The 27717-nt window shown below is 51.4% G+C and overlaps 1 protein-coding gene across 4 annotated transcripts; it reads right to left on the bottom strand.

The window, feature by feature from the left end:
• Window positions 1-754: 754 nt before the first annotated feature.
• Window positions 755-27717, bottom strand: ZMAT5 (zinc finger matrin-type 5). 4 transcript variants are annotated; one of them, XM_042910716.1, is made up of 6 exons: window positions 27618-27717; window positions 15294-15442; window positions 9773-9835; window positions 8331-8411; window positions 6463-6574; window positions 755-1182 (listed from the first exon to the last, which is right to left on the bottom strand). In XM_042910716.1, the coding sequence occupies exons 2-6, from the start codon at window positions 15418-15420 to the stop codon at window positions 1053-1055; spliced, it is 513 nt and encodes a 170-aa protein (XP_042766650.1). In that variant the 5' UTR covers window positions 15421-15442; window positions 27618-27717; the 3' UTR covers window positions 755-1052. The 4 variants fall into 4 exon arrangements, with proteins under 4 accessions (XP_042766650.1, XP_042766653.1, XP_042766651.1 ...); XM_042910719.1 differs by having other exon boundaries at window positions 27603-27650; XM_042910717.1 differs by lacking the exon at window positions 27618-27717 and adding an exon at window positions 27460-27559.

Here is a 27717-nt window from a genome sequence, read left to right as displayed (position 1 = left end):
ATTTCAGAGAGGAGGACCCTGAGACTCAGAGGCCCCCAGATTTGGCTTCAGGACCCCCTTCAACAGGGATTTTCAGGAAGGGCAGAAGCGCATGGAAGATGGGGCATCTGAGGTGGCCCTGCAGTCTCTCTACCCTCTGAGCCCCCTCATCAGAGGCCTACTGGCCTGAGGGCCACATTGCCCATCACCACCCAGCACAGAATCTAGAACTGGAGTGCAGTGAGGAGGGAAGCAGACCAGGGGCCGGGAGTTTCCAAATCTCCTGAGCAGCCTGTGCAACCTTCCCGTTGCAGGGGGCTCTTCTGGGGCAGAAGCCCTGGGAGGGGCCCTGTGTCATGCTGGGCTAAGGGGCTGGTGTAGCCCAGCACTGTCGGTGCCAGGAAGCTCAGCCAGGCCACTCCAAGTCCGGGGCCTGTCCACCTGGGGCCCCCAACTTCTCTACACCATCTAGGCCAGAGACACAGCTCCCACCACGCCCCACGTTCGGGCACCAGCTCAGCATGGGCAGACATGGGGACAGGGACAGCAGACTGGGTCCTCGAGCTCCTCTCCCACACCCGGAGCCACTTATCACAGCCACACTGGCGCACCATCTGCGCAGCTGTGCTGAGCCTCTGCCGGCCCTCCAGGGAGACGGGCAGCAAGCACTCATCGCCCTGCAGAGGACGTCACCTACTCCAGTCCTGCCCGTCCTCCAACCAGGGGCCAGGGCACAGAGCTGAGGGCGCCGGGCAAGGAGGAAGCCACACCACCATGGTGACAGACTTTCTTTATAAACATCCGGAAGGAAGTTTTCTCACCCATCTTCTCAAGATGTCCCATGAGGGAGGGAGGGAGGGAGGGAGGGTGGAGCTGCCTGGAGCAGAGCTAGGACCAGGGCTGTACCTGGTAGGGAGACTCTGGGGCCTCAGTCAAGCCAGGCCAAGCCAATGGTTTCAGAGGCTCCACAGCGTGCAGCGGGAGCGGGCCTCGGTGTCCCCAGTATGAGCCCTTATCTTTCTCGTGACTGACACAAACGCTGACCAGATGGGGGTCAGATGAGGATGAGGGGCTCAGCCCCACTGGACGCTGGGCTGCAGGGGCCACCCCCCGGGTGGGGGTGCCCGCAGGGATGGAGGCAGCTCCTGGACTGGTGGCCAGCCTATGGGGTACTGGAAGATGGTGTTTCTCATGGGCTCGGCCCTAGACAGAAGGAGAAAGGCAGAGAATTAGAATGGGGCACAGCCCAGGCCCAGGCTGGGGCGCCTTCCCTCAGCTCCCCCTCCTTAAGACCCCAGCTATGGAAAAGGTCAGCTGCTTGCATGACCTTTCTGGAAGGCAGAGCCTCAAAAACATGCAGACCCTCTGAGCCAGCAACCTCACCTCTAGGAAGGAGCCCAAGGAAATAGCAGAGCTGTGGGCAGAGACTGAGCTACAAGAAATGGAAATAACCTGTGTCCACCTGTGGGGGATTGATTAAATACACATGCACGTCCACAGCAGAGAATGCTATGCAGCCTGCATAAACTTTAAGGCAGACTTATATGCACTGATAAGGAAAGGTATCATGATGTACTGTGTGAGTAGAGAGAAAAAGCAGCTTATAAAATAATGTATATAGCATGATACTATTTTTGTTTAAAGATATATAACATATATAAATGCATAAAAAAAAAACCCTGGAAGACACAGCAAAATGTTAACAGTGGTTCTATCTGCGTGGTGTAGTTATGGGTGATTTTTTTACTTCTTTATACTTTTCAAGAAAAGTTTTACAAGCACGCAAGCCTTTGAAATCAGAAAAAAAATACTTGTCTAAAATTTTTTTTTAAAAGCCTCATTTCTCATGCTACTCACTCTCTTTCCCCTGAAGGCCCACCACCCTGGAGGCCACCTGGGAACCCAGGGCCTATCTGAAGCATCCACCCTGGGTGCTCAGCTGGGGGCCACTCTGTCCCAAGGGAGGCAGCTTCCCTCCACCAACTGTCCCACATTCCAGTGCTTCTGGACTTAATTCCCACTCCGTCTGCTACTCCAGGGCTGCACTGCCCCTCTCGGGCTATGGAGCACTTTGAACTCACCTGGGAGCTCAAGTCTCCCCTGTGGGACTGGAGCTCTCAGATGGAAGAGACCAAGGGGTAGGGCTGGGCTCCATCTGCCTCCCCCCGCCCCCTGTGCCCAGAGCCAGGCCTGGCCCCAGAAGGCCACTCAGTGAATGTCTGCTGATGACAAAGAGCAATGCTGGGTGCTCTTACTGACTAGGCACTACTCTGGGCCAGACACCAACATCTAGAGAAACTTCAAGCATCCTCATGTGAACCCCATTTTATGGATGAGGTAACTGAAGTACACAGAGTCACACGCCCAAGTGACAGAGTCTGGGATCAGGGGATTAGGGGCGAATGGGCAACATATTCGTGGGCTCCAGACACTGCCCCCCAATCTGCAGACCCAGCTTTCAGTGGAGGTGATGCCCTGGCATCTCCAGCAGGCTCGGAGCCAGTGGCCGGCCCTCTGCAGAAAGGGAAAGTCCTGGGCCCTCTGAAAGGTTTGGAGAGGGCTCAGGCCTCCAAGGCAGAGTGGGGGCTGGGGTCAGGAGCCCCGGGAGTTTGCCTCACTGCAGCCACCCAGCCTGCCCCTCTCGGGGCCTGACCCGCCTTACAGAGCTGACTTGAAGACTTCAGGCCAGGGAAATCCCCTGCTTAGCTGCCTGCTGGAGAGCGCAGAAAGCAGCTCCCGGCATGATTTATGACATTGGGGAGACTTCATAAACTCCACCAGCCGCAGAGAAGGGTGGGAGTGGGGGAGGCTCCGCAGTTGTCAGAAGGGAGAGCCCAGCTGCCAGCCAACCCCAGACTTCCCACAGGGTTAAGGTGACTGCAATTCTCCGCGGGGAGGGTGTGATCCTGGAGAGCCCCTTCCCATGAACCTCAGACCCTTCTCTAGAAGATGGAGCAGATTCCTGGGCAGCTGAGGCCTCCCACCAGGATAAGAGTACCCCTTTTGTGTGCTCAGACACAGACACATTCCTTGGGCCACTGAGCCCTTGGGGCACACCCCTTCAGCCCTGCAACACAGCGACACTGAGGTGCACAAGACTGCTCGTGGCCTCTCTAGTGGCCTGTTTGCCCCCAGCACAAGGACAGGAGCAACTGTCTTTTGCTTTTCCCCAGCCATGGTTCTGATCAGAAGAAAAGAGTCTTAGGGAGGCACCTGGGCTGAACAGTAGCGTCAGCCCAGAGAGGGGTGCAAAAAGGGAGATTAAGAGGGATAAAATCACGATCTGAAGAGCCAACAATGGAAAACAGGGACAAGCACTGGCCTTGCCAGGGGATTAGTCTGTGTGTCTGAGGCCTGCCTCTCCCTGCTGCCGCTGTCTGCTCTTGGCAGATCCCTCAGGGTCAGTCTGCTGAGGGGGATGGCACAGTGTGCCAGGCTGGGGCCTCACAGAGCCTCCACCCCCCTTACAAGGAGGGTTGGCCTGGTTTACCTCAAAGGCTTTGCTCAGCCTGTGGGGTTGGGGCCCTCGAGTCTGGGTGGCCCCACGTACGTGGACCAGGCAGCCATCTTCACCCTGTGCCTCAGGGAAGAAAACAGACACCCAGAGAAGCGGAGCCATCAGACTGGTCTCCACAAGGGGCCCACAACACATCTAGGGAATAGTCCTTGGGGCCAGGGACCCTGCTCCCCCAAATGCTCACATGCAGTCAACATGTCCTGAGCCTGCGCCAAGCCCAAATGACAACAATGTGAGCTCAGGGCCGTGTCAGGGGGGATGTCTTAGCTAAAGCTTGAAGAATGAGTCTGACTTTGCCAGGCAGAAGTGGGGAGGCAGTTCCGGGCATATGAAATAGCATTTATAAGGTGCACGAAAATCCCACCACATCCAAGAAGCCGCCGAGCATCCAGTGAGACTGACAGAGGCCAGATGGGAGAGGTGAGAAGGTGACCCCAAGGGCTGGGGAGGTGGCAGGGAAGTTCCCCGGGGTCTGTTGAGCCGGGCTGCAGAGTCCAGAATCTCTGAGGTGCAGGGGTCGGGGTCGGGGCCAGGTCAGGGAGTGTTTTAGAAACTGGCTGGGGCTGTTGTGTGGAGGATGGAGCGGATGAGCAGAGGAGAGGTGGGAAGGCAGGATGGGCTGCTGTGGCCGTCAAGAAAGCTGGGTTGGATGAAAGGCACAGAGGGAACTTTCTGCAGGGCTGCCTCCAGGGTAAGAGACTCAGAGAACAGAACAAGGCAGCCCAGGGGCTTGAATCCATCCCCCCTGACCCTGTAGGGTGAGGGCTGTGAGTGGAGGAACAGACCCCAAAGCCAGGGGCTGTGGGATAAGGGCATTATTTTTCATGAGACACTACAGAAGAGGGCTTACAAAGACCGAAGCAGTGATAGCAGAAGTAATAATAAATGGTCACTTCCCTTCCAACAACCTTTTTCTCAAGGCCGGACAGGCCTGCTCTGCCCAGAACAATTCATTTTGGCTCTGAACCCTCAGGAGGCAGGTGGAAAGGCACACAGGCACAGAGAACAAGTGGTGGCTGGGAAAAGCAGGTCCTCTGGATGGGGCCAGGTTGCGTGGCCAGAGGGTGAGGGGCACAAGGGACAAGGTTGAGACTCCATAGAGTCTTGGGTGGTCCCTAGTTGGAGGCTCTGTTCCAGAAATCACTACTGCCATCCCAGCAGCTGGCTACTGCCACTACCACTCCAAACCTCCAGCTGACAGGGCCCCTCGGCCAGCCATAAACATGGTGACAGAGGTAGCCCAGGTACTAGACCAAGAGAGGCCTAAGTTCTCTCTCAAGTGTCAGTTGAGAGAGATAGCAGGTATGTGACCAGGACAGTCACAAGCTCCTGGAGAGGTTGAGATTCCTCAGCCATAAACTAGGGGCACCAATCCCCCTAAATGCCCAGGGCCAAAGGCCAGGTGCACCACAACACCAACACACCCAATTATGTGGTCACCACCTCTACCTGAGACTCTAGGCCCGTTATTCAGCCTCAGTTTCTCCGTCTCAGCCCCCAGTCCTCTGAGTCTCATGGTCACAGGCTCCTGCACTGGATAGCACTGGGACACATCTGTCCCCAGGGAGGGACTTCTGGGCACCCACCTCTATCCTATGCCTGTGCTCAAGCCAGCCCAGGCACTGGGTCTCCTTGGGCCCTTGGAAATGTCAGGAGGTGCCCAGGCCTCTGGTGCTCACTCCCAACAGAGGACCACCAAGTCAGAGCAGATTGCTGAGACCCACGGGTGGCCAGGTCCAAGCAGTAGAAGAGCAGAGAAGGCCTTGGAGCTCTCTGGGTGCCTCCAACCAGCCCCAGCACTCTGACACATCGGCTGGTGGAGCCTGGGGCTCAGGACATGGATTCCCGGACCAGTCCCAAACAGGGTGCTCCCCTGACCAAAATCACAACCACCTCAGACAGGACCAGAAGGGAGGGACATCACACTCCATCCAACAAATTAGTCACGTCTGTACTATGTTGTTTTAAGGTGGGGGACAAAACCAACACAGATTTAAAACAAAGTTAAAAAACAACTATAAGTTAATTTTAAAATAGTTTAACAAAAAGTTCTTTTCATCGGGGCACAGAGAAGACAAGAAGCTTAGCCCCCACCTCCTGGAGGAGCCTGGAGAGAAGGCCTCACTCCCTACTGTCCAGCCAGGCTCCCTCAGCCCAGGCCAGGACACTGTCGCAGGAGACCACACCACAGAGACAATTGGGTCTGAAGCCCCATTGCAAGATAGGCAAAATGAGGCAGCCCAGTGCAGGAAACTACAAAGTCACAGGCAACTCACAAGCACATCTGTTAGCCCCCTTCCTCCCCTCTGTCTCCTTCAACACCTGGTAGGAGAGCCCAGGAGCCCTGGGACAGCATACAGCATACACCTGAGGGCCCCGGACTCAGGGTGCTCCACCCACTTCTGAACATATTGAGTGCCAGACCCAGGCAGCAGCTGGGCCGACCCACCCCAGCCTCCTCCTCAAGGAGGCAGTGAGGCAATGGCAGTGAGCCAGTCACATCTCTATGCATTCCCAGCTCTGCCTCTCAGCTGTGTGCCTTTAGGCAAGTCACACCCTCCTGTGAGCCACACTTCCCTATCTGCAGGGTCCGGGGTCCTGGAGAAGAGAGTGCAGTGACTGGCATACTGGGGCCTCAGTAACCACAATCAGGCCCCTCCCTCTGGCAATGGACTTGGTGATGTTGAGTCAAGTCGGCTTAGCCACCTGCCTCCCCACCAGCCAGCATAGACACCAATTAAGGGAGGAGCCACTAAGGCAGGAGGATGAGGTCGAGGGACAAGAACCTTTAAACAAGTCCCCAAAAGCCCCAGTGTGGCCCCTCCCTTGGGGAGTTCTTTGGGGGCGTCCATGTCTGGTCCCTGGACTGGGACAGTTCATGGAGACTGCTCAGCTGCTGGTCAGGGCAGGCTGGCTAGGGTACTCTCCCAGAGGGGATAGGAGGAGGGGACCCACAGGTCTTGTACCTGCTGCTTGGGGCTGAGCTCAACCGCTTTGCTCTCTTTTCCAACCAGTCTTCCAGATGGCCCTCAGGGAGCTCAACGACATCTAGTGGCCACTCCCTGGCCCGCCTCTCTTCTGTGGGGATAGGGAGAGAGAGGCAAGTGAGGGGCACTCCACCCACTCCTGAACCCCACCCTCCCACAAAGCAGTCAGAACCTCCTGAGGAGTGCAGCACAGGCTGCGCTGTCCCCACCATGCTGCCACCTTCCTAGGCTTGCTCCTCTGGGCCTCACTCTGCTTCCTCATCAAGTGGAGATAAAACACGGGCTGCCTCCCAAGCTTTTTGCAGCTGGACACAGGATAAAGTAGGTACAGAGCCTGTCCTCAGAAGGGGCCCAAACCCGGGATCAGGGAGGCAACATGGGCTGCAGAACAGGGCAAAGCTGGGTTTGAATCTTGGCTCTGCCCCTTGCGGGTCTCTCTGACCCTGGGCAGGGGAAGGCGCCTCAGTTTTCCTGGTTTTTCTTTTCATAAAATGTCCTGTAAGAACCTTTGCTCACTGAATTAAAATTGAGCCAGTGGTTCAAACAAGCTGGGTGTGAGAAGGGTCAGGGTCTCTGGGAGGACTTGGGATGAGGCTTGGCGCTGGAGGAAAACAATCCTACTCATGGACCAACGAGGGGGCCCAAGGCCTGGACTAGCACCGCACATGCTTCATCTCACTTCGCCTCTACACCTAGACACATTTAAAAGGTCAGGACACTGCCTCCAAGAGAGTTAGCCATGTGCCAAGGTCACAGGGCACTCGTCTGTTCCCAGCCCCCTGGGGCTTCTCCCATCCGGGTCTCTACCAGGCATCGTCTCCAGCTCCAGGCCCACTGGCCTATGCTCTCCTTGCCACGGGCCAACTGTTCCCCGAGAGCCTAGGCCAGTGAAGAGCTGGAGATACCACCACTGCCAGGACTCGCTGGCGAGGCCGATGGGGCCTCACTTCTGCCCTGGGAAAGCTCTTGGAAACCCTGTGTTTGTGCCAGGGCTGTGGCCACGGTACCATCAGCTCCCCAGGGCAGGGCCCACAGAGTATGACTGGTCAGAGGGGAGTGGAGTCCCACTGGGGACGAGGGCAAAGGCCAGGCTGCCTCGGACACTCACTGGCTGCCCTGAAGCTTCCTGGACAGAGGGAAGAGTGAGCAGCAGCACCCAAGGAGACTAGAGTTGGCCTCTAACCTGCTGGGGGCTCACGTGAGGGCCTTCTGCCCTACGCTAGCTTCAGTTTCTCTATCTGTTCAGTGGGGGCTTCATCAGAAGATCGAAATAGACCATCTCAGTGGAAATGTCCTTGTTCTCTAACTGGAGAAGTGACAAGTGAATTTCCCAAAGACAGACGCGGCAATTTCCACGGGAAGCTACACTTGTTCTTCCCTGGAGCCATCGGGCCTGAGAATTCTGAGGGTGGGGAAGGTGTCGTCTTTATCCCTTTGTCCCCAGGATGAGGTAGGGGATCTGCCTGGTGCAGAGTAAGGGCTGGAGACAGGTGCTGCCTGATGGAAGGAAGGGGGGATGATACACACAAATGAGCACCCAGCAGGGTCCAGATGAGGCTGAGGCACCCCCGTCAGGGCTCCAGGACAGGAAGCCCCATACGTCACTTTAGACCCAGCAGGAACACAAATGGGAGTTCCCCTGTTCTTTTTCCACTCATGCCTGGGGCGGTTTGGAGGCAGTTTCTGACCTCCACCCCATCACCTAGGCAGCTCTCAGCTTATCCCACAAGGTGTCCACAAAAGAGGAGGAGGTGGGGAGACACCGGGCAGCTTCCTGGGCCTCAGATCTGGCATCCCCCCAGCAGACTGCCCCCCACCCCAAACCCAGGGACCCCGCCAAAACACACCCTCCACCTGGATACTCAGCTCTTGCAGATCTCTCTCTGACATGTGGGAAAATCTGCAGTTGGAGCCAAAGTCACACTGGCCTGCAACAGAAGACAGGGAAGACAGAGTTACTCATGGCTTGGAAGAGCTCCCTCCAAGGGCTGAGGGGCCATCAGAGTTTTAGGTGTGAGGCTTTAGAGTCTATAGAGTAGCAACTCCACCTCCAGAGAAAAACTTGGAATCTCTTTGGCCCCGCCCACACAAGCAGCCAGAACAAGCCCGTTGGGAATCAAATCCTGAAGCCTTCTGTGATTGGGCTGCACAAGCCTCTGCAGGCTTTCTACTGTCACCACTGCCCTGGCCCCGAGCCTCTGTTCCCCAGCCTCAACAAACCATGGCTGGGCCTCTGAAAGAGTCATGCTTTCTTTCCCCAATCCAGGCCACTGTACACGCTGTGCCCTCTGCTTGGTGCCCACCTGCCCATCTGGCTTGCAGGAGCGGCTGGACTGCTCGCCAGAAAGGCTTTAATGGTAGCTTTGCCAAGGAGGTACCAAAGCCCAGTGTGGCTTTCCAAATCTTAACCGGCAGACCAAAATATGTCTCAAAATAACAGGAGACTGGAGGTCTCTTAAGCCAGCATAACCTACCAGTGGCATTTTCACGTCAAGGTGAAGTCTGTGGGGGAAGGCCTTGATCTGCAGGCCTAGTGACCATCCTAGGGGTCGCACTGTCTCCTGAGGGGAGTGTGGCCATACACCTGGCTTCCTTAGGCTGACAGCAGTACCTCTCCCCAGTGCTACATACCATGTTAATCACCATGGTTCCCCTCCTTGCCTTGGCTGCTAGGAAGCTCAGGGCCAAATCCTCAGAAAATATACAGAAACTCAAAGCAAGCATGGAGGAAACTAATCATTCTCTGGGCTCTGTCTTATTTTTCCTACCTTTATTTTCATTTGCACTTGGTTCCTTTGTTTACTGAGGGCTTTTTTTGTTTGTTTGTTTGATCTCTTTGAACTATATGTATCTTTATTAGCAGTCAAATCAACACTTAGCACCCTTGGTTCTAATTCTGAACCTTCTCCTCAGACCTGTTACCATCTGTCTCCAGGCCTGCCTGCTGGGAGGGAGGGCGCAGGAGGTTGGACTCCCAGACTAACTTAATCAGCCAATCAATCACACCCATCAGTGTCTCCTAGATTTACTCGCAATCTCCCAGCACTTGCTTTTTCCGAGTGGGCCGATAAAATCACATTCTATGTCTGAAGTGCTGAAGACTAGGCCCTGGAAGTCCTAAGGCACAACCCCTGGGAAGGTCTCAACTGACCAGCTGGCTGATGCACTGAGACCACAAAATGGGTTTAGGATAGTGGCTGGGGAAGGGGAGAGGCTCCACAGAGGTCCAAGCAGGCCAGACAGGAAATGCTGGTCCCTGGAGGGACCTGAACTGAGTAGAACACTTTACCTGTCAGCAGAAACTTCCTACACGGCCGCTTGTTCTGTTCATCTAGTAAGATGGCAGCTGCATCTGCGAGGAGAGAGGAGTCGGGTTCAGACTTCAGTTGCACAGAGGCACCGAGATCAGAAAAGGAAACAGTTCCCATCCACAGAGAAGTGTAGAAAGAGACAACCACAGTTGGGGATGACCACAGGTGGGGATGCTGGGCAGAAGCATCTGAGCTTCAGGTGACCTCAACCCCTCCCAGACCCAGCCAAAGGCAAGAACCAAGTTTTAGGTCTGAGGTTCTGGCTTTGACCAAACAATGGAATCACCTGGGCAGTTTAGTTTAGTTTATTAAAATCCTGGTACCCTACACTGCCCATACTGTCTTTGTAACTTCCTGTGAATCTACAATAATAGTATTAAAACTAAAAAAACTCCTGGTGTCCAGGTAGCCCACCAGTAAGCCCCGGGGCTCAGGCATCCCTCCACAGCCACGCTGCAGCAGGTCACTCTCTGCTCCCTTGTTATACCTGAGACCTGCGGGCTCTCAGAGCCAGACCAGGTGCCGGCCTCAAAGGGACTTCACAGCAATCTTTCTGGATATGAACCTTAACCCTGGTTTCCTCCAACTTTTCCCCCTTTTTTATCATATATTTATGGTTTAAGTTTCATGTGCTTCTTTGTAGGTAAGGAACCAATCGGTCAAAATCTGTGAGTAAGACAGGAAGATGCCCTGACTCAGAGGCCCTGATGTTGCCCTGGAGGCCTGGGCTGGGCACTTTCCCTGTTGGTCCCTTTTCTAGAGGCTGCTGGAGTAAAGGAAAGACCAATGGGTTTCAGAGTCCAGAGGCAAGCTGCTTAATCTCCCCAAGTCTCTGTTTCCTCATATGCAAAATGGGAGGAAAATTCTCCCCTGTAGGGCTGCTGTGAAAATTGAATAAAGTAATGGACGCAGAGCACTTGGCAGAGGTGGCCGATGATTCCCAACCCTCATGGCACATTAGAATTGCCAGGAATGTGGGGCTGGAAGTGGCTTCGGCATCACACTCCCCAGGTGACACTAACATGCAGCCAGGGCTCAGAACCTCTGTCATGGACGCTCAACAAACGGTGGCAGTTCTTCTTTCATGTCCGCCTCACAAACTCACTGCATACTGCTACCATCCCCATTTTGCAGAGGGAAAAACTGAAGTTCAAACAGGGGAAAGGGCACACAGTCAGGAAGTGGCAGTGCCCGGTTTAACCCTGGCATGTGACTCTAAGGCCCCTGCCCTTTCCCATGTGATCTCCTGGTGGCTGGGTAAGGGCCAACTCTGATAGGAGCTTCTCCCTTCCTCTTCCTGAGGGCAAGGCAGCTGGTAGGGGTGGGCCTCTGGGGTCAGGAGTTGGTTATCAAAGGACTCACTCCAGGGGTGGCCTGGCAGAATGGTCTGGGTGGGGCCAGCAGGATAGAGGGTGTCTATCTGTCAGCACTGGGCCTGTCAGACTCAGCTCACCCAGCTGATGTGAACATTGCCTGGTCCTGCCCCCATGTCCCAGAGGTAGGACAGCTGAGCCTGAGTGGGGGGTCTGAGCCTGCATCTTAGCCAAGGCGCCGTGGCTGGGAGACTCACTGTGGGAGAAAAGTTCCAGGCTGCCCAGCCTCTGGCTGGTGGTTCTTGACCCCAGCCACATGGGAGAATCATCAGGCAGCTTTTAAAATACGTGGATCTTGGGGTGCCTGGGTGGCTCAGTCGGTTAAGTGTCCAACTTCAGCTCAGGTCATGATCTCGCCATTCGTGGGTTTAAGCCCGGCATTGGGCTCTGTGCTGACAGCTCAGAGCCTGAAGCCTGCTTCGGGTTCTGCGTCTCCCCCTCTCTCTGCCCCTCCCCTACTCGCAGTCTGTCTGTCTGTCTCTCTCTCTCTCAAAAATAAATAAACATTAAAAATACATGGATCCCAGGGCACATGGGTGGCTCAGTTGGTAAAGAGTCCAACTCCTGACTTCAGCGTAGGTCATGATCTTACAGTCTGTGAGATCGAGCCCAACAGGGCTCTGCACTGTCAGAGCCTGGTATTCTCTCTTTCCCTCTCTCTCTGCCTCTCCCCTGAGTACACGGTCTCTTTTCCTCTCTCTCAAAATAAATAAATAAACATCTTTAAAAAGTTTCTTCCGAGGCGCCTGGGTGGTTCAGTTGGTTGAGTGTCCAACTTTGCTTCAGGTCATGATCTCATGGTTCGTGAGTTCGAGCCCCACATCAGGCTCACTGCTATCAGCATGGAGTCTGCTTCAGATTCTCTTCCCCCTTTCTCTCTGCCCCTCCCCTGCTCGTGTTCTCTCTCTCTCTCTCTCTTTCTTTCTCTTTCTCAAAAATAAACATTAAAAAAAAAGTTTCTTCTCTGGGGCACCTGCATGGCCCAGTCAGTGGAGTGTCTAACTTCTACTCAAGTCATGATCTCGCAGTTCTTGAATTCAAGCCCCACGTTGGGGGTGCTGCTGTCAGCACAGAACCTGCTTAGGATCCTCTGTCCCCCTCTCTCGGTCTCTCCCCTGCTTGTACTCTCTCAAAAATAAATAAAACATTGAAAAAATAAAAATAAAGTTCTTCTTAAAATAAATAATCCTGAGGCCCATCCTTGTCAGGTTCTGCTTTAACTCATCTGAGGGGGAGAGCATGAAAATTGTTAAAAGCTCCTTGGTGACTCTGAAGGGCACCCAGGGCTGAGAACCCCAGCCCAGGGTCCGCATAAAGAAGGCATACTCCTCCACCCAGCGTTCAAGGCTCCTTGTGATCTGACCCCCTTGGTCCTTCTTGCTTCATCTCCCAAAATTAACAGCTACCTTGGTGCCTGGTGTTTGTTTGCTCGTTCACTAAGATATTCATCTAACAAACATTTACCGAGCTGGTCCTGTGTGCCAGGCGCCATGCCAGGATGGGGATTTAGTGGACAGTAAGTCAGACCTGCTCCTCCCTTCCAGTTCAACAGTCACACTAAGCCGTGGGGGACATAAACGGGAGCAGCCAGCATTCAGCCAAATGACCTCACCTTGCCTGGGGGGTGGGGAGGGCATCCCTGAGGACGCTCTGCCTGAGTTGAGTTCTGGGATGGAAGGGCTAGGCTGAGGGCAGGACAACAGCAGGAAAGACATGCCCACAGACAGGACAGTACCTGCAATGGCCAGGGTGGCTGGAGCTTGGAGGGAGAGGCGGGCAGGGCATGGAGGCCTGCACAAGACAGGGGTTCTGCCCAGAACACACTGCTGTAACTGGGAGTGAGGCTGCTTAGGAGAGGGGTCCTATCTTATTAACCTGGAAGTCTTCAGAGCCTGCCTCGGAGAGAACATGCTAAGTGTTCACTGAGCACTGTCTGAATAGATGAGTCCAGGAGATAAAGGGCCTGAGGCCAATCCTTTTGTGGTCCCATAAACATTGTTCCTACTGAGTGAACCCTTCCAGGCCACACAGTCATGTATGAAATATACTGAGTCCCTGTCACATCCCTGGGAGGTGGGTACTGTTGTTAGGGCCGTTTTACACATGGCAGCTTTAGGGCCACACTGGGAGTGACACCTTGGGACTGACAGCCAGTCAGCTTAGCTCCAGGACTCATATTTGTCCTGGCATGGCAAAAGGATGGTTAGCCCCTCTGGGGGATTAGGGGACTTGTCTAAGGCCATGGAGCTGGGAGCTAAGTGGATGTTGAGTCCTAGCCCAGGCTGGGGTGTCATGTGCCTCCCCGAAGTCTGTGCTGTGCAGTTTGCTCAGGTAAGTGGGAGCCCCGGGGAAGCCCCTTCAAGTGGAAAGAGCTCATGGGCCAACTTGTGGACCCCCGGGTGAGTAATCCACCACTCTGGATCTTGAAGTCAACACCTTTAAGTGGGGACGACTCCCCCCCGCAGCCTCCCTTGCAGAGCTGTTCAAGGGACTGAATGTGCCTGGGGATGAGAGAGGACACTAGGAATACAGGACTCCTGCGAAGGGGCTTATGATACCCACTCTTTCATCTTTCCTTTATGTAATACAATAGCCTCTGCCAATCAGCCCTAGACCCGAAGTCCCACCTGTTCCCAGCTAAGAATCTGGGGCTAAGAGGAAACATCAAGGTAATCTTGAAGCCTGGCTCCATGCCAGATAGCAGTCCCCACTGGATTTGGAGCACAGGGAGCCTTTGCCTAACACCAGAGTCAGAGGCCTCCCAGGCACCCAGGAGACACCTCTGGCGCTGATTTCCCCTCCGCCCCCACTCCCAGCCCCTTGCGACCTCAGCCATGCCTGGCCTGCTGAGCAGCCTGGCCACCCTCTCTCACCCAAGCCTCTGAGCCTCAGCTTCCTCATCTGAAATGAGAGTCTGAGAGATCTGAAAATAATGTGCCAAGGACCCACCTCAAACCTGCCTCTGAGGATGGGGTCAGGTGACCAGCGTTTTTTTATTCAAGGTCTCCAGGTGATCCTAACTTGAAGGGTGGAGATCTGCCTTAGAGGATTACTGATAAAGCAAATGACAAACCACAAATGGCACCTGGCATGCAGCAGGCACTCCATAAATGCTCACTCCCTTCTTGTAAATTCTGAGTCTCAGACCAGGAAACCTTGTCTCCACTTCTCCCTTCTCAACTGCTGAGACTCATCTCCTTCCTTCTGCTCTGGGAATCCTGCTCCCCAAATAATGAAGCATCAGCCCTGCCCCAGCTCATTCTAGAAGCTCCTGGCCCACCTCCACCCCACTGCCAAGCTCCCTGTCTGTTCTGATGACAGTAGAGCAGCAGCAGCAGCAGCTTCCCTGAAGTGAGCACCTCGAAGGTGCCAGGCCCTGTGCTAGGTGCTTATGGCCTGAGCTCATTTGCTTTGGTAGCACCTGCTCTAAGAAGCCTTTCCCGGAAAAGCCCTGGCTCTGGCAGCCGATTATTCATCCAGCCAGCCAGTCATTCAACAGCTATTTACTGCACCCCACGCAGGAGACAGTCATCATTGTCAACTGTAGGTCTGGTCATGTTGGCCACTGCCCAGTGCCCTTCAAAGGCTGCCCTCCACCTTTGCCCTAGGGACAAACCACCCTTCCTACTGTGGCCTCCACAGGCTGGCACAATCTGGTCCCTGCCCTGTCACCAGCCTCAGTCCCTACCACCCTCCTCTCCCCCTGTGTTTAGCCATATCCCCTCTCCTCTGCACCAAGAGCACCTGGTGCTTTGCTCTTGGCCACCTGCTTCTGCATGCCCTCTGCCCAAAATGGTGTGGCTTTGTGGCTGCTTTTCCCTATCTTTCCAGCCGTTGGCTCAAACATCACCTCCTTGAAACAGCCTCCTTCCTGGCCACAGTATCCCCAGAGGCTGGCAGACTGGAGCCCTCAGTCAAGATTACTGGGGGAAGGAGCTCACATTCCAGACTGCCCCTTGGAGGGCCCATCTGCCCCTAAGGGCCCAACCTCCTCTCTTTTGCCATTCAAAGAGCCAACCTAGGCTGTGGAGACTGTCACTGGCACATGGTACTTCCTTGTCTGACAACAGGAAAGATCTGAGAGCTGGCCTCCATTGGCCCAGCTGCCCGGTCAGTTGCCACTCACCTCGAAACATGTCATACCAGACCTTCTTGGCCTTGAGGTGCTGTAGCCCATTCAGGTGCTTCTTGCGGTTGTGGAGGTTGTCCTGGAAGGAGCGGTTGCAGTAGTCACAGAAGTAATGCTTCCCCATGGCCACCTCTGCCAGATACTGCCTGGGAAGCCACAAAGCACTCAGTCAGGAGTGTGGAGGAAATGCCACATACTAAAGCCCAAAGTGCACCACACCAAACCAGCACTCCCTGAGGGCCAGTGTGAGGAAGGCTCTATATACACAAACCCTCATTTTCAACCCCAGGACAGTCCATGAGGAACCACACAGGCCAATCATTACTGTAATGATTACTGATTACGGGTTGAGAAGGCCTCATTTCAGAGGGATCTTTTAAGAAATCTGATGGCCAGGGACAGTGGAACCTCAGTGTGGGGAGAGGGGGAGACCCAGGCATCAGGCACGTTTGTAAAACTCCCCAGGGAGTTCTCATATGCAGCTGCGTGGGAGAACCACACCTTATACTCTCTGGCCACTGCCCCTGCCCCTACTCCACTCTGACTTCCTCTCTTCCCTCTCCTCCAATCTGGCCACATCAGCCTCATCTCTGCTCCTCCCCTCCCACACTCCAGGCACTCCGCCACCTCTCGCATTTGCACCTGCTGGTCCCTCTGCCTGGATGCTCTTCCTCAGATTCCTTCCTTGCTCACTTGATTTCTTCAACCTTCACTCTAATACTGTCTTCTCAGTAATCTCCTGTGACAGCTTTATTTAAAATTGCAGAATACTCTACTTAGCTTTCCCCATTCCCTGCTTCATTTTTATCACCTTTGAAGTAATAAGTTACTTGGTATGTTTATTATCTTTTTCTCCCAACAGAAATATAAATCCAGGCGGGCAGGGATATCTTTGTTTTGTTCACTGCTGAGCCCCAGTACCCAAAGTGGTGCACAGTACACAGTAGGCAACCAATAGTTGAGGAATAAGTGGATTAATTCCCATATTCCTTATGGGACAACTGAGGTTCAGAGAAAGGAAGTGATCTGTCTAAGGTCACACAGCTGGTGAGCAGAAGGTGAAGCCAAGTGCCCTAAAATCCCACTGCTGGGTATCCTCACTTCCACAGCCAGCTCAAAGCTTACAGAAGCCAGAGAGCTCAGGCAGAAATGCAAACAGCTTCCCAAGAGATTAGCTAAACTCTCAGAGGGCAGGTCAATCATGAGAATGTTTCAACCTTAAGACTGAAGACCCCTCAGCCATAGTGACCACAGCTGCCACACCTGACCTGGGAGACCCACAGCCATAGGCAGGAGGCAAATCTATGGAGTGTCAGGGCCAGCCCTTGGGTCCCCCAGTTTGCTGCCGAAAGACCAGAGGATGAATGGGTCCACTCTGGGCTGTCAAGTGGGATCACAAAGGCTGAGCCCAGACCAGCCCCTTGCCCTTCAGGCCCTATAGTCAGATTTCTCATTTCCCAGAGCAGGTTCCTGAGTGCCAGAGGAAGAAGGAGAGTGACTTCCCCAAGCAGCCCACAGCCAACTCCCAGGACTTGGCAAATTAAAGATACAGCTGGGACCTGACCACAGGGCAGATGGATTGGGGGCATGTATCTTGGGAAGAAGAGAAGAGGGAGAGAGACAGAGACAAACAAGACCCTGGACTGTCCAGGCAGCCAGGTGGGTCGATGGAGAAGGCTGTTCCTGCGGCTGAGAGGGACAGCAGCCATTAAGTCAAGGGCTGTAATGGGATCAGGAACAGACAGTCATTCAAAATGAAAACGTATAAAACCTCTCTTCTCCTATTACAGCTGAGAAACCGCATCCCAGACACACGGACTTGATATATTAAATTTGGCAGCTCTAATACACCCCGTCTTGCCAATAAACTTATAGGAATTGGATTGAAATTGTAAGAGATGAACGTTTAACGGCCGAGTGCTTAACCAAGCCATTCACGAAGCTTGAAGCTCTGAGGAGCTGTTGGCTCTGGAGAGTAATGGGGTGGGGAGGGTGTCCCTCCGGGAAACTGAGATGGAACGGTGGCTCTGCGGCAGACTTAGCTGGACAAAATCACGCAGGGCACTGAGAAGCCAGTCGTGTGACCTTGGACCTCTCTAGGCCTCTACTTTCACTGCAGGAATGTGAGGCAGGGGTCTGACAGTTTAGCTGATTGCTGGGAGCAGGACACAGACGTTTGCTAATGCAAATGAATTGTTAATAAAAGAGTAATAGAAATACAAATGACACTAATAATGTCCAGCATTGAGCAAGTGCTCAATAAAAGTTACCTACTATCTGATTTATTGAGCACCTACCACGGGCTGGCACTAGGCTGAAAGCTTTATAATGCATCATCTCATTGAGTGCACAGGACAAACTGTGAGGTAGGACCCATTACACTTTTTCAGATGATGGCACTGAGGCTCCAAGAAGTGAAGTGACCTAGCCAAGGTCACAATACTGGAAAGCAGCCAAGCTGGGTTTATTTATTTTTTAAAGTTTATTTATTTATTTTGACAGACAGGCACACAAGTGAGGGAGGGGCAGAGAGAGAATCCCAAACAGGCTCTACATTGTCAGCGGAGCCTGACACGGGGCTCGAACTCACGAAACCATGAGATCATGACCTGAGCTAAAACCAAGAGTCGGACGCTTAATCAGCTGAGCCACCCAGTAACCCCAAGCTGGGTTTAGAATCCAGGTGGGATGGATCTAGAGCCCACGCTCCTAATCACTTAGGAAAGTCTCCTCCCCATAAAATCATACTACTGACAGCTCTCCTTTATTAATCATTCACTGTATCCCTGGGACCATATGGTCCCTTCAAAGTCTAAATGGTATGTATTATAATCGCATTTGTGAAAGAGACAATTGAGGCTCAGAGAGGTGCTGTGGGGTGCCCCAGGTCACACTTCCGGGAAAGGCAGAACAGGTCTCACAGTGCCCGTACTTGCACCTGCTAGGAAAGCCTCCCTGAAGTCTAATGATGAGCCCCTCAGGAGTGGACTGTTTCTGTGGGTATGTGTGTGTGTGTTCACATTTCCCCTTCTCTCCCACATTCACAAATCATGGAGGAGAGCCACAGAGGCAGTGCTGTCCACCCATGCCTTCCTTCCCCTGCCCACCATGCATCTGGCACAGAGGAAGTGCTTGGCTGTCCAGCACGGGTCAGTGGATCCTGCACTCTAGTCCCAGCTCTGCTAGGTGACAGAATTCACAGAATTAGAAAGCAGTAGCACCTGGATTTAAACCTGGATGTCTGGAGACATCTAGACACCTAGAGGCAGACCACCAGCTCCAGGGGAGCCAGTGCTTCCCACCTACCTAACAAGCCTGTCCCCATGGAGGCAGAGGCCCTGTTCCTGGGCAGGAGCTGGGCTTCAGCAAGATGACCTCGCCCAGGCATCAGCCAGGTGTGAACTTCTGGAGCTCCTGACCCAACTGCGTCCCTCTTTAGTGCCTTGGAACACCTCGAAAAGGTGCAGGTACAGAATCCTCTAAACAGATACAGTGCCCTGCCAGAGCGTGTTTGGCAACTTGGCAAACAGAGCGTATTTCACTCCGACTCACCGCTCAGCCAGGTGTCCTTGCACAAGGCACAGCCTGCACCACCACACTTGGCAGCCCCGAGTGGGAGGTCAGGAAAGGGGGGTGGAGACAGCTGGACACCTCTGATGGCGCCCAGACACCAGCATGGGGTGCTGACTAAGCTGGCCCTCTCTGCCGTGATTCATCCTCATCCTCTGAGGCTGGCGCACTCGGCAGCATGAGAGCAGGGCCCTGCCTGCAGTACAAAACCGTCCAGCTCTACCCCACAGGCTGTGCCACCGGCCCACTCTCAGGGACCAGGTCCATGTTTGCAACAGCATCTGCTGGCTCCCGGGGGCTTCACCAGGTGACAAGATGGCTCCTCATGGCCAAGGGGCAGCAGGCAAGGCTAGTGGGACAGCCCACAGGTGTGGGTTTGAATCCCAGCTCTGCCACTGATCAGCTAGGTGACCTCTAGAAAGTTACTTCATCTTCCTGCATATATCGTCAGCTATAAAATAGGGACCCCACTGCTACACTGGATTGACCAAGGCAGGAGTATATAAGGATGCCTACCATATAGTTAGTGCTCAAAGAATGGAGGCTGTGACTGCTGGTACTATGACCACCCAGGTGGCTCACTCCCTTGCTCTCCTGGTGAGCCTACCTTGACCACCAGATCGAAAACTGCAGCCAAAGTGGCAGCCGCAGGTACTTCCGCCCCCCTTACAACTTGCTGTTTTCCGCAGCTCGTCTCCCCTCACATGCTGACTTACTGTCACGTGTGCCTGCCTCCCCACTAGAATACAGGCTCCCTGAGGGCAGAGAGTTCGGTCTGTCCTGCTGCACCCCAGCACCCGGATCAGGGCCTCGCACACACAATTGCTTGCAGAATGAGCCAAGGAGCAGCCTGCAGAATCCGAGGCCTATCACCCTCTGTTCACCTACAGTTCCCAGACCCTCTTCTCTTCAAGTTTGGATCTAGGGACCAGGACGAGGAGGGATACAGAAAAAGGACACATTAGGTCCCCAAAACAGATCTCTCGCTGCCACCACTGCCCTCCCCGCAGGACTTCTGTCTCCAACAGAGAGCCCTGCTCTGCTGACTTAAAGCACACCTGGCCATCCTGTGGTGCCTGACTTCAGTCTTCTGGGCTCAAGGAAAAGATTACCTACTAGTGGAGACACTGTGGGCAGAGCGAAGAAAAGAGAATGGGGGTGGGATGGGGTGAGGGAAGACAGCATCACATTCCTGCATGCTAGGCACTTGGCTTTCATTCTCTTATTTCATGCTCAACAGATGACATCAAGGTGTCCATTTCACAGATGAGGACACACATTCAGAAATACTCCCAATTTTCTGTGAGCCAAGACTGGGAGAGACACCGATAACAATTTCTCATCAACCTGAGTGCTACGGGAGGGCCAGTGGCGCTGAGGACCCCCACACACCCTCTTGGGGAGACCTCACCATGACGCCGTGAAGCCATGTGCTGACACCCCACAGCCAAGGCATGGAGAGACAGAGCCAGCAATCCCCCTGGGGTCTGGTGGAGCCCCGAACCCTTTCTCTTCCCAGCCCACTGCTCTGCTGTGAGGCTGTCATGGGGCAGACATTTGTGCTTCATTGATATTCTTGGTTTCTTTCGTTGTGTGCGTCTCAGGTACAGAGCTGTCTTTGGCACAAGGCTAAAATAAGCCAACAGCTCGGCTGTAGCCAAGGGCTGGGATGCGCACTGTAATAATTATCTAGGACTTGTGCTCACCACATGCTGCCCTCAAGCTCACCTGTCATTTCTTCTAATTATGGCACCGCCAGACCCCAGGTAAACAATCAACAGCAGCCAGAGGACAGCTTTATCGCACGCCCACTAGGAGCACAGCAATGTCCCAGTGCCACATATGCCTGCCGTCTGGAGCCGATGGCATCAGAGCTGCCTGTGGGGGTGGCCCACAGACTACCCACTCAGAACCCAACTCCAACAGAAGTGCCAGGAAGATCCAGATGTCTTCCCTGATAGGAGCCCCATTATGTTAGGGGTCTCTCTCAGACCCCTCAGTGCTTAGTAGCAACCATACACCTCTCTTATCCTGACCTCATTTATGTGTTCCACCCCCTGGGGTAAGGTGCATAAATCATCATACCTCCGGCACTATACGGCAGTGGTGGCCCCACCCACAACAACTTCTAACTTGGCAGGTCTGGGCCAGGACCAGGATCTAAGGCAGCTCTGATGTGTAGTCCACAGACCATGCTCAGAGAAATGCTGGTCTAAGGTAGATGATGGACTGAAGAACAGAGAGGACAAGAGCTTGCCCAAAGTCACACAGACTATCCGTGCCAATCCTTACTCTAATCATTCAACCTAGATCTGAATCTCATCCCTGCCACTTCTAGGTTGTGAAACTTTCAGCAAACTACTCACTCTGGGCCTCATCCGGTTGACAGGAGTAATAATATGATTCTATAAGATTACTATGAGGATTAAATCATGGTTACTAGGCGCTTAGCATAGTGCCTGGCATGTCAATGGTGCTCAATACACATTTGTAGATGTGGCAGCCAGCCTCGGTTGTTGTTCACTTTGTGTTGTTCACTCCCAATCTTATCAGGATTGGTCTGTGTCACTAAGAGAATAGACAAGATGGTATTTACTTCCAAAATCAGGTGTAAGACAGTATGCCTTCCATCCTGGTGCCTCTTTCTCTGATCACTTACTCTGGGGGAAGCCAGCTGCCATATTGTGAACAACCCCCCCCGCGGAGGCCCATGTGGTAAGGAACTAAGACCTTCTGCTGACAGCCATGTGAGTAAGCTTAGAAGTGGATCCTCCAGTCCAGTCAAGCCTTCAGATGAGTGCAGATAGCTTGACTGCCACTTAGTGGGAGCTCTGAGCCAGAACTACCCAGCTAAACCAGTCCCAAATTCTTTCTTTTTAAAATATGATTCCTTTTTTTTTTTTTTAAGTAAGCTATATACCCCCAGTGTGGGCTTGAACTCACAACCCTGAGATCAAGAGTCACTTGCTCCTCCGAATGAGTCAGCCAGCTGCACCTGCACTCCCAAATTCTTTTATTTAATAACTTTTTTAAAAGTTTATTCATTTATTCATTCTGAAGGAGAGACAGCAAGTGCAGGGGGAGGGGCAGAGAAAGAGAGAAGAGAGAGAGAATCCCAATAAGTTGTGCTGTTAGTGCAGAGCTCGATGTGGGGCTCAAACCCACGAACTGCGAGACCATGACCTGAGCTGAAATCAAGAGTCAGATGCTTAACTGACTGAGCCACCCAGGCGCCCCCCAAATTCTTGACCCTGAGAAACTAACTGTATGAGATATTTATTGTGTTAGGTTGCTAAGTTTTGGGGTAATCTGTTATGCAGCAATAGCTAACTAATACAGTGAAATAAACAAATGAAAAAACTAAATTACTTTAAAATATGTGAAGACCACAGGCATAAAGTGCCCCATGTCCCAAAATATCCTGAGTGGAGTCAAAGGAGCCAATCTCCTGACACAGGCATAACCCTCGAGTTCTCTGGTTCCCTTTTCTGCCATTTATTCACTAACCAAACATTTCTTCTCTGCCAGACTGAGGTTCACATCTCACAACACAGAGTCCCTGCTCTCACAAGACAGTGTACTGAGTACATGCTGGGATGGCCAACAGATGTGCCCCTAGTAACAGCTGTAGGTAAGAAGCTGTGTGCCAGAGGGCACCAAGGAGGGCACCTACATCCAACAGGTAATTCCTCCAAGCAAATGATCAGAGATGATCTCAAAGATCTAGGTACCAAAATGGCCACTGCAGTGTAGTTTGCCCTAAAAGTGAAATCTAAATGTCCAACAGTAAGAACAGCTGACAGTTCATTGCTTACTACGCGCATGCATGCTGCTCAGTTTCCCCGATAGGGAAACTGGGGGTTCAATGACATGATGCACAAAGCCTGTTATCCTCATCTTACCCTAAAAACAAAACAAAACGAAACAAAACAAAACAAAAAATGGACAGAGGGATCCCATAGCTGGCAACCATCAAGAGTAGGGTATGAGCCACATCTGTTCAATGCACTACCACACAGCCATTAAAAATCAAGTCAGAGGAAAAAAAACCAAGTCAAAGGAGACTATTCCCTCGCATGGACAAATGTTCACTCCATATAGCTAAATAAAAAATCGCTCATTATAACAACAGTTTGTCCAATATGATACCATTTTTTTTACCTCTTACCCCAACACACACACACACACACACACACACACACACACACACACACACTAGAGCAGACACAAAATATTTATTGTGGTTATATCTGGATAAAAGGATTATGTGCAGAATTTTTTTTTCCTGCTTTGTGTTTTTCTATTTTTCTAAGTTTCTACATTTAGTGTGTATTGTTAAATTTTCTCAAAAAATTCCGTTTGAGTGTCCAACTCTTGATTTAGGCTAAGGTCATGCATGATGTCACGGTTCGTGAGATGGAGTCCTGCATCAGGCAGGCTCTGTGCTAAGAGCAGGGGGTCTGCTTGGGATTCCTGGCCTCCCTCTCTCTCTCTCTCTCTCTCTCTCTCTCTCTCTCTCTCAAAAATAAATAAATAAACATTAAAAAAAAAAAAAAAAAAAAAAAAAAAAGATCTACAGTAGATCTTACCCTCAGTCCCTGGCTGAAGGCATTCTGATTCCAAGCAGACCTGGCCCAGCACAGGCTGGTTAAACCAGAATCTGGGCTCCAGGGAGCTGTAGGCTGGAGACACAGTTTCTCATCAGATAGTTACAGGTCCCAGGAGGCCAGAGCTTCCAAATAGGAAAGGTAAAAATAGTATGAATGAGGCTTCTGAACCAGAAACGCAGACTCAGAACTGTCTCTGCCTCCCTCTTCTTCTGCCCCCAGGCTGGTCCTGTCACCACCATCACTGCTGCCCAAGTCAGTTCTCACCTCCTAGTACCTGATCCAGCCTCTTCAGTTCACCCCACCCTGGGCAGCATCAGATCAACCCTCTTAAAAGGACTCCTGCTCAAGATTTTCCATGGCTCCTGGTGCGGAGCTTAACACAAATGAAGTCTCCTCTGTCAGATCTCCAGGATTTCAGACTCAGCAGATCTGGAGAGGGGCCCAGAAATCTGCATTTTATTTTTTTAATTAAAAAAGATTTTTTTTTTACATTTATTTATTTTTTGAGAGACATAGAGAGACAGAGCACAAGTTGGGGAGGGGCAGAGAGAGAGGAGACACAAAATCCGAAGCAGGCTCCAGTCTCTGAGCTGTCAGCACGGAGCCCAACGCGGGGCTTGAACTCACAAACCGTGAGATCATGGCCTGGGCCAAAGTTGGACGCTTAACTGACTGAGCCACCCAGGCACCCCCAGAAATCTGCATTTTAATCAGCGAGTCTAGTACCCCCTAAGAAACAAAGCCTGGAAGGGGAGCACCTGGGTGGCTCAGTCGGTTGAGCATTTGATGACTCCTGATGTCAGCTCAGGTCATGATGTCAAAGTTCCTAAGATTGAGCCCCGCATTGGGATCCATGCTGACAGTGCGGAGCCTGCTTCGGATTTCTCTCTGCCCCCACCTCCCCCACCCCCTTCCCCCCTTATGTGCATATGTGCTCTCTCTCTCTCACTCTCTCTTTCTCTCTCTCAAAACAAACAAACAAAACTTAAAGAAAAAAAAGAAACAAAGCCTGGGGGAACAAGCTTCTCCAGCTCATTGACCTCTCTATTCCCTGCATTCCAAAGGCAGCCTCTGCTGGGGACAGTCACTCTGAGGAGACACAATCCCTGGATTCTTGTCCCAGTCAGAAATCGGTCTGATTATAAAAATAACCTCAGCTCACTAAAATGGTAAACCCAACATGATTGGAATGCTAAACACAATTCATTAGGATAGATAAAGCTGTTTTCTTACTAGCTAAGTATCCTGTCATGCTCCAGGTAAGTTTAGAATTTAAAATAGAGGTAGTAAAATAAACCAAACTCACTGTATAAAATAAATAAATAAATAAATTTATAAATAAATAAATATAAAATAATAAATAAATAATAAAATAAATAAATAAAATAAATCAAACTCACTGTTCCTGACCTAGGTTTAGTAATAATCAGTGTATACTTGGCATTTAAAAGTATCTATAACATTGGGGCGCCTCGGTGGCTTAGACCATTAAGCATTTGGACTCTTGATTTCAGCTTGGGTCATGATCTCACAGCTCATGGGTTCAAGCCCTGAATCAGGCTCTGCACTGACAGTCCAGAGCCTGCTTGGGATCCTCTCTTTCCTTCTCTCTCTGCCTGTCCCCTGCTCGCTTGTTCTCTCTCTCTCAAAATAAATAAAATAAACACTAAAAAAAATTTTTTTAATAAAAAAAGTAAAAATATCTATAACATTGAAAAGAGCTAGACATGTTGAGTATATGACAGAAAAACATTGCAATTCCAACTTAACATACAGAAGTCAACAATTGAGAAATATACTGGGGCACCTGGCCAGCTCAGTCAGTGGCAGTGTGGAGTCTGCTTGGGATTCTCTCTCACTCCTCTCTCTCTCTCTCTCTCTCTCTCTCTCTCTCTCTCTGTGCCTCCCTGACTTGTGTGTGTGTGTGTGTCTGTCTCTCTCCCTCAAAAATAAATAAATAAAACTTAAAAAAATAAAGAAGTTAAAATATATAGTTAGGTAACTGATATTAGATTTCTGATTTCAAATTGAGAGGTTAGCAATGGTTGGAAACACTGGGTGTATATTAGAATCAGCTGGAGTGCTGTGAAAGCTACTAAGGGCGCCCCCCATATGTTAATTTCTTGTCAGACATGGCACCTGAATTTTTTTTTTTAGCTTCCCAGACTGAGAACCAGTGACATAAAAGAATCTAAGTCTGTTAAAAGTATTGGACTGTTTATAAGAACTTGAAATTCATTATGTTTGTAAGCTTAATTTATTAGATTTTCTGGTAATGTTTTGGAAATTCTTGGGAAATTATACTTGTTAGGCTATATATCTGAAGTACTTAAAGAGGAAATCAAACATATTAAATTTACAAGTGAAATAAATGTGTAAGGGAATGTAATTAAGCTGTTAAAAGGGCTGTTTGAAGGAATTTAAGGAATTCAGTTCAACGAGTTCAAACATCAAAGGAAAAGTGAAGGTCATTTTTCTTATTTTTCTATAGTTATGTATAAAATAATTTCTAAGTTGAAGTAAATGGCTTAAAGAAAATTAAGTATTTCAAAACTGTTGCTCCAAAATGAGAATTAACTAAAAAGACAATAAAATAAAATTAAAGTAAATTAAATTAAAACAAGCCACACCTTAACTCCCTGTTGTCTTTCCTACCCATTCCACTTAAAATAATCCTTCCATCCCCTGAACTTCCCACCAGCCAGATTTGTTGTTAGCAAGACATAAGTACTCTTTCCTAGAAGCTTCACAACTTTCCACCCCAAGGAGCAACCAGGATGCTTTTCAAATAGAAAATAACCCTAATTAAGGTTAATTCATCATGCTGTGGAGCTTTTCATGTTTTTCTTCCCAATACCCAGTGAGGCATTCCTGTTACTTTTCCAAGTCAGAGGCAGACCCAGGCCTCTAATCCCTGGTTTTCAGTACCTCTGCTGATGCCGATGCTTAGGCCTCTCCTTTGAACTCAGATCCAAATCCCCTTTGGCCTCCTGGCATCTCCACTAAGGGGCAGCTCAAACCAAACATGGCCAAAGAGAATTTAAGGTCATCCTTGTGGATTTTAAGTTGTTGAGATCAAAATTTAAGAGATGTCATTCTCCATTCCTCTTTCCTGCAGCCCCTACATGCATCTGAAAGCTTGTTCTGTCTGTCCTACCTCCCAAAATACATCCCAGATCTGATCATTACTCTAATCCATATCCCAAATTACCATCCTGTTCCAACTGACCCAACCCGGTAACTTCCCCTCTTCTATGTGCTCTCCAAAGAGCAGCCAGAATGATGACATTAAAATGTAAATTGGATCAAGTCACATCCCAGCTTAAAACCCTTCAGTGGCTTCCTAGAGCAATTAGAAAGAGAAATAAGACTCCTTACTATGGGTTAGAAGGACACATATGAGCTGACCCAAGCCCACCTCTTCACAGTCTGCCCTACTGCTTTCCCTCAAGTACTCCAGGACTGCCGCAGCCTCAAGTCCTTCGCACCAACCTTTTCCTGTTTGATGGGACTTCTATTCATTCAGGTCCCTGGTTAAGTGTCACCCTAGGCACCCTGGTTAAAATAGTACCACCAGACTCTCCTCAATCAACCTGTCTTTTGCTTTTTAAAGTATTACTTGTTTGTGGTTACCGCACCTCCCCATCTGTCCACACACAAGCCCTCCACGAGAGCAGGGACTTATTCACCCGTTAAGTCCCCGGCACATGGCCTAGGGCAGTGCTCACAAAACATCAGTCGAAGGGCACTCCAAAGCCCTGCTATTTCTATTCCCAAAAAGTAATGAGTGGTCTCCAGACCTCCCCTTTCCAGGCTAGGGTTCTACCGGGCTTGAGGGGAACAGGAAGTATACGCAGAACCGCCCCTTCCCCGGAGGCCGGGTAAAGGAATCCAAGCGTCAGGACCCAACTTTTGCCAAGGACTCCAACTCTAGGCCTAGACACCGGGCTAACAAAGGTGACAGGCTGAGATGAGCCAGGTACCTGGGCAGCGAAGCCCTCTGGCCCTTTTATTCACTCCCCATTCCGTTAAGTGGTGCGGCCCACTGCGGAGGGCAGGGACTTAGAAAGAAGAGCCCACGTCCTCCCGTGGGGTAAAGAAGCTTAAGACTCGCCCCTCGACGTACTGCCAAAGAGGGTACCTGGCTCCGCAGGGCCCGACGGCTCCGAGCTCCTCCTCCTCCTGTGACTTCGAGTCTCGAACTGCTTGCTGGGATTCGTAGTCCTTCCTTGAGTACCAGC

The sequence above is a fragment of the Panthera leo genome, chromosome D3 (genome assembly GCF_018350215.1).
Source record: "Panthera leo isolate Ple1 chromosome D3, P.leo_Ple1_pat1.1, whole genome shotgun sequence".
In the NCBI taxonomy this organism is placed as follows: Eukaryota; Metazoa; Chordata; class Mammalia; order Carnivora; family Felidae; genus Panthera; species Panthera leo.
Note: the sequence above shows the minus strand (reverse complement) of the source record. Positions and strands in the feature narration are given on the sequence as shown.

Excerpts from the sequence above, each read along its gene's own strand:
- ZMAT5 (XM_042910716.1), bottom strand. The coding sequence starts at position 15,420 with ATGGGGAAGCATTACTTCTGTGACTACTGCAACCGCTCCTTCCAGGAC. Across the intron at positions 6,575-8,330 it reads GCTGAGTATCCAGGTGGAGG|AAGAGAGGCGGGCCAGGGAG; the intron begins GTGTGTTTTGGC and ends CTATCCCCACAG. Across the intron at positions 1,183-6,462 it reads AGCTCAGCCCCAAGCAGCAG|GGCCGAGCCCATGAGAAACA; the intron begins GTACAAGACCTG and ends CCTTCTGTCTAG.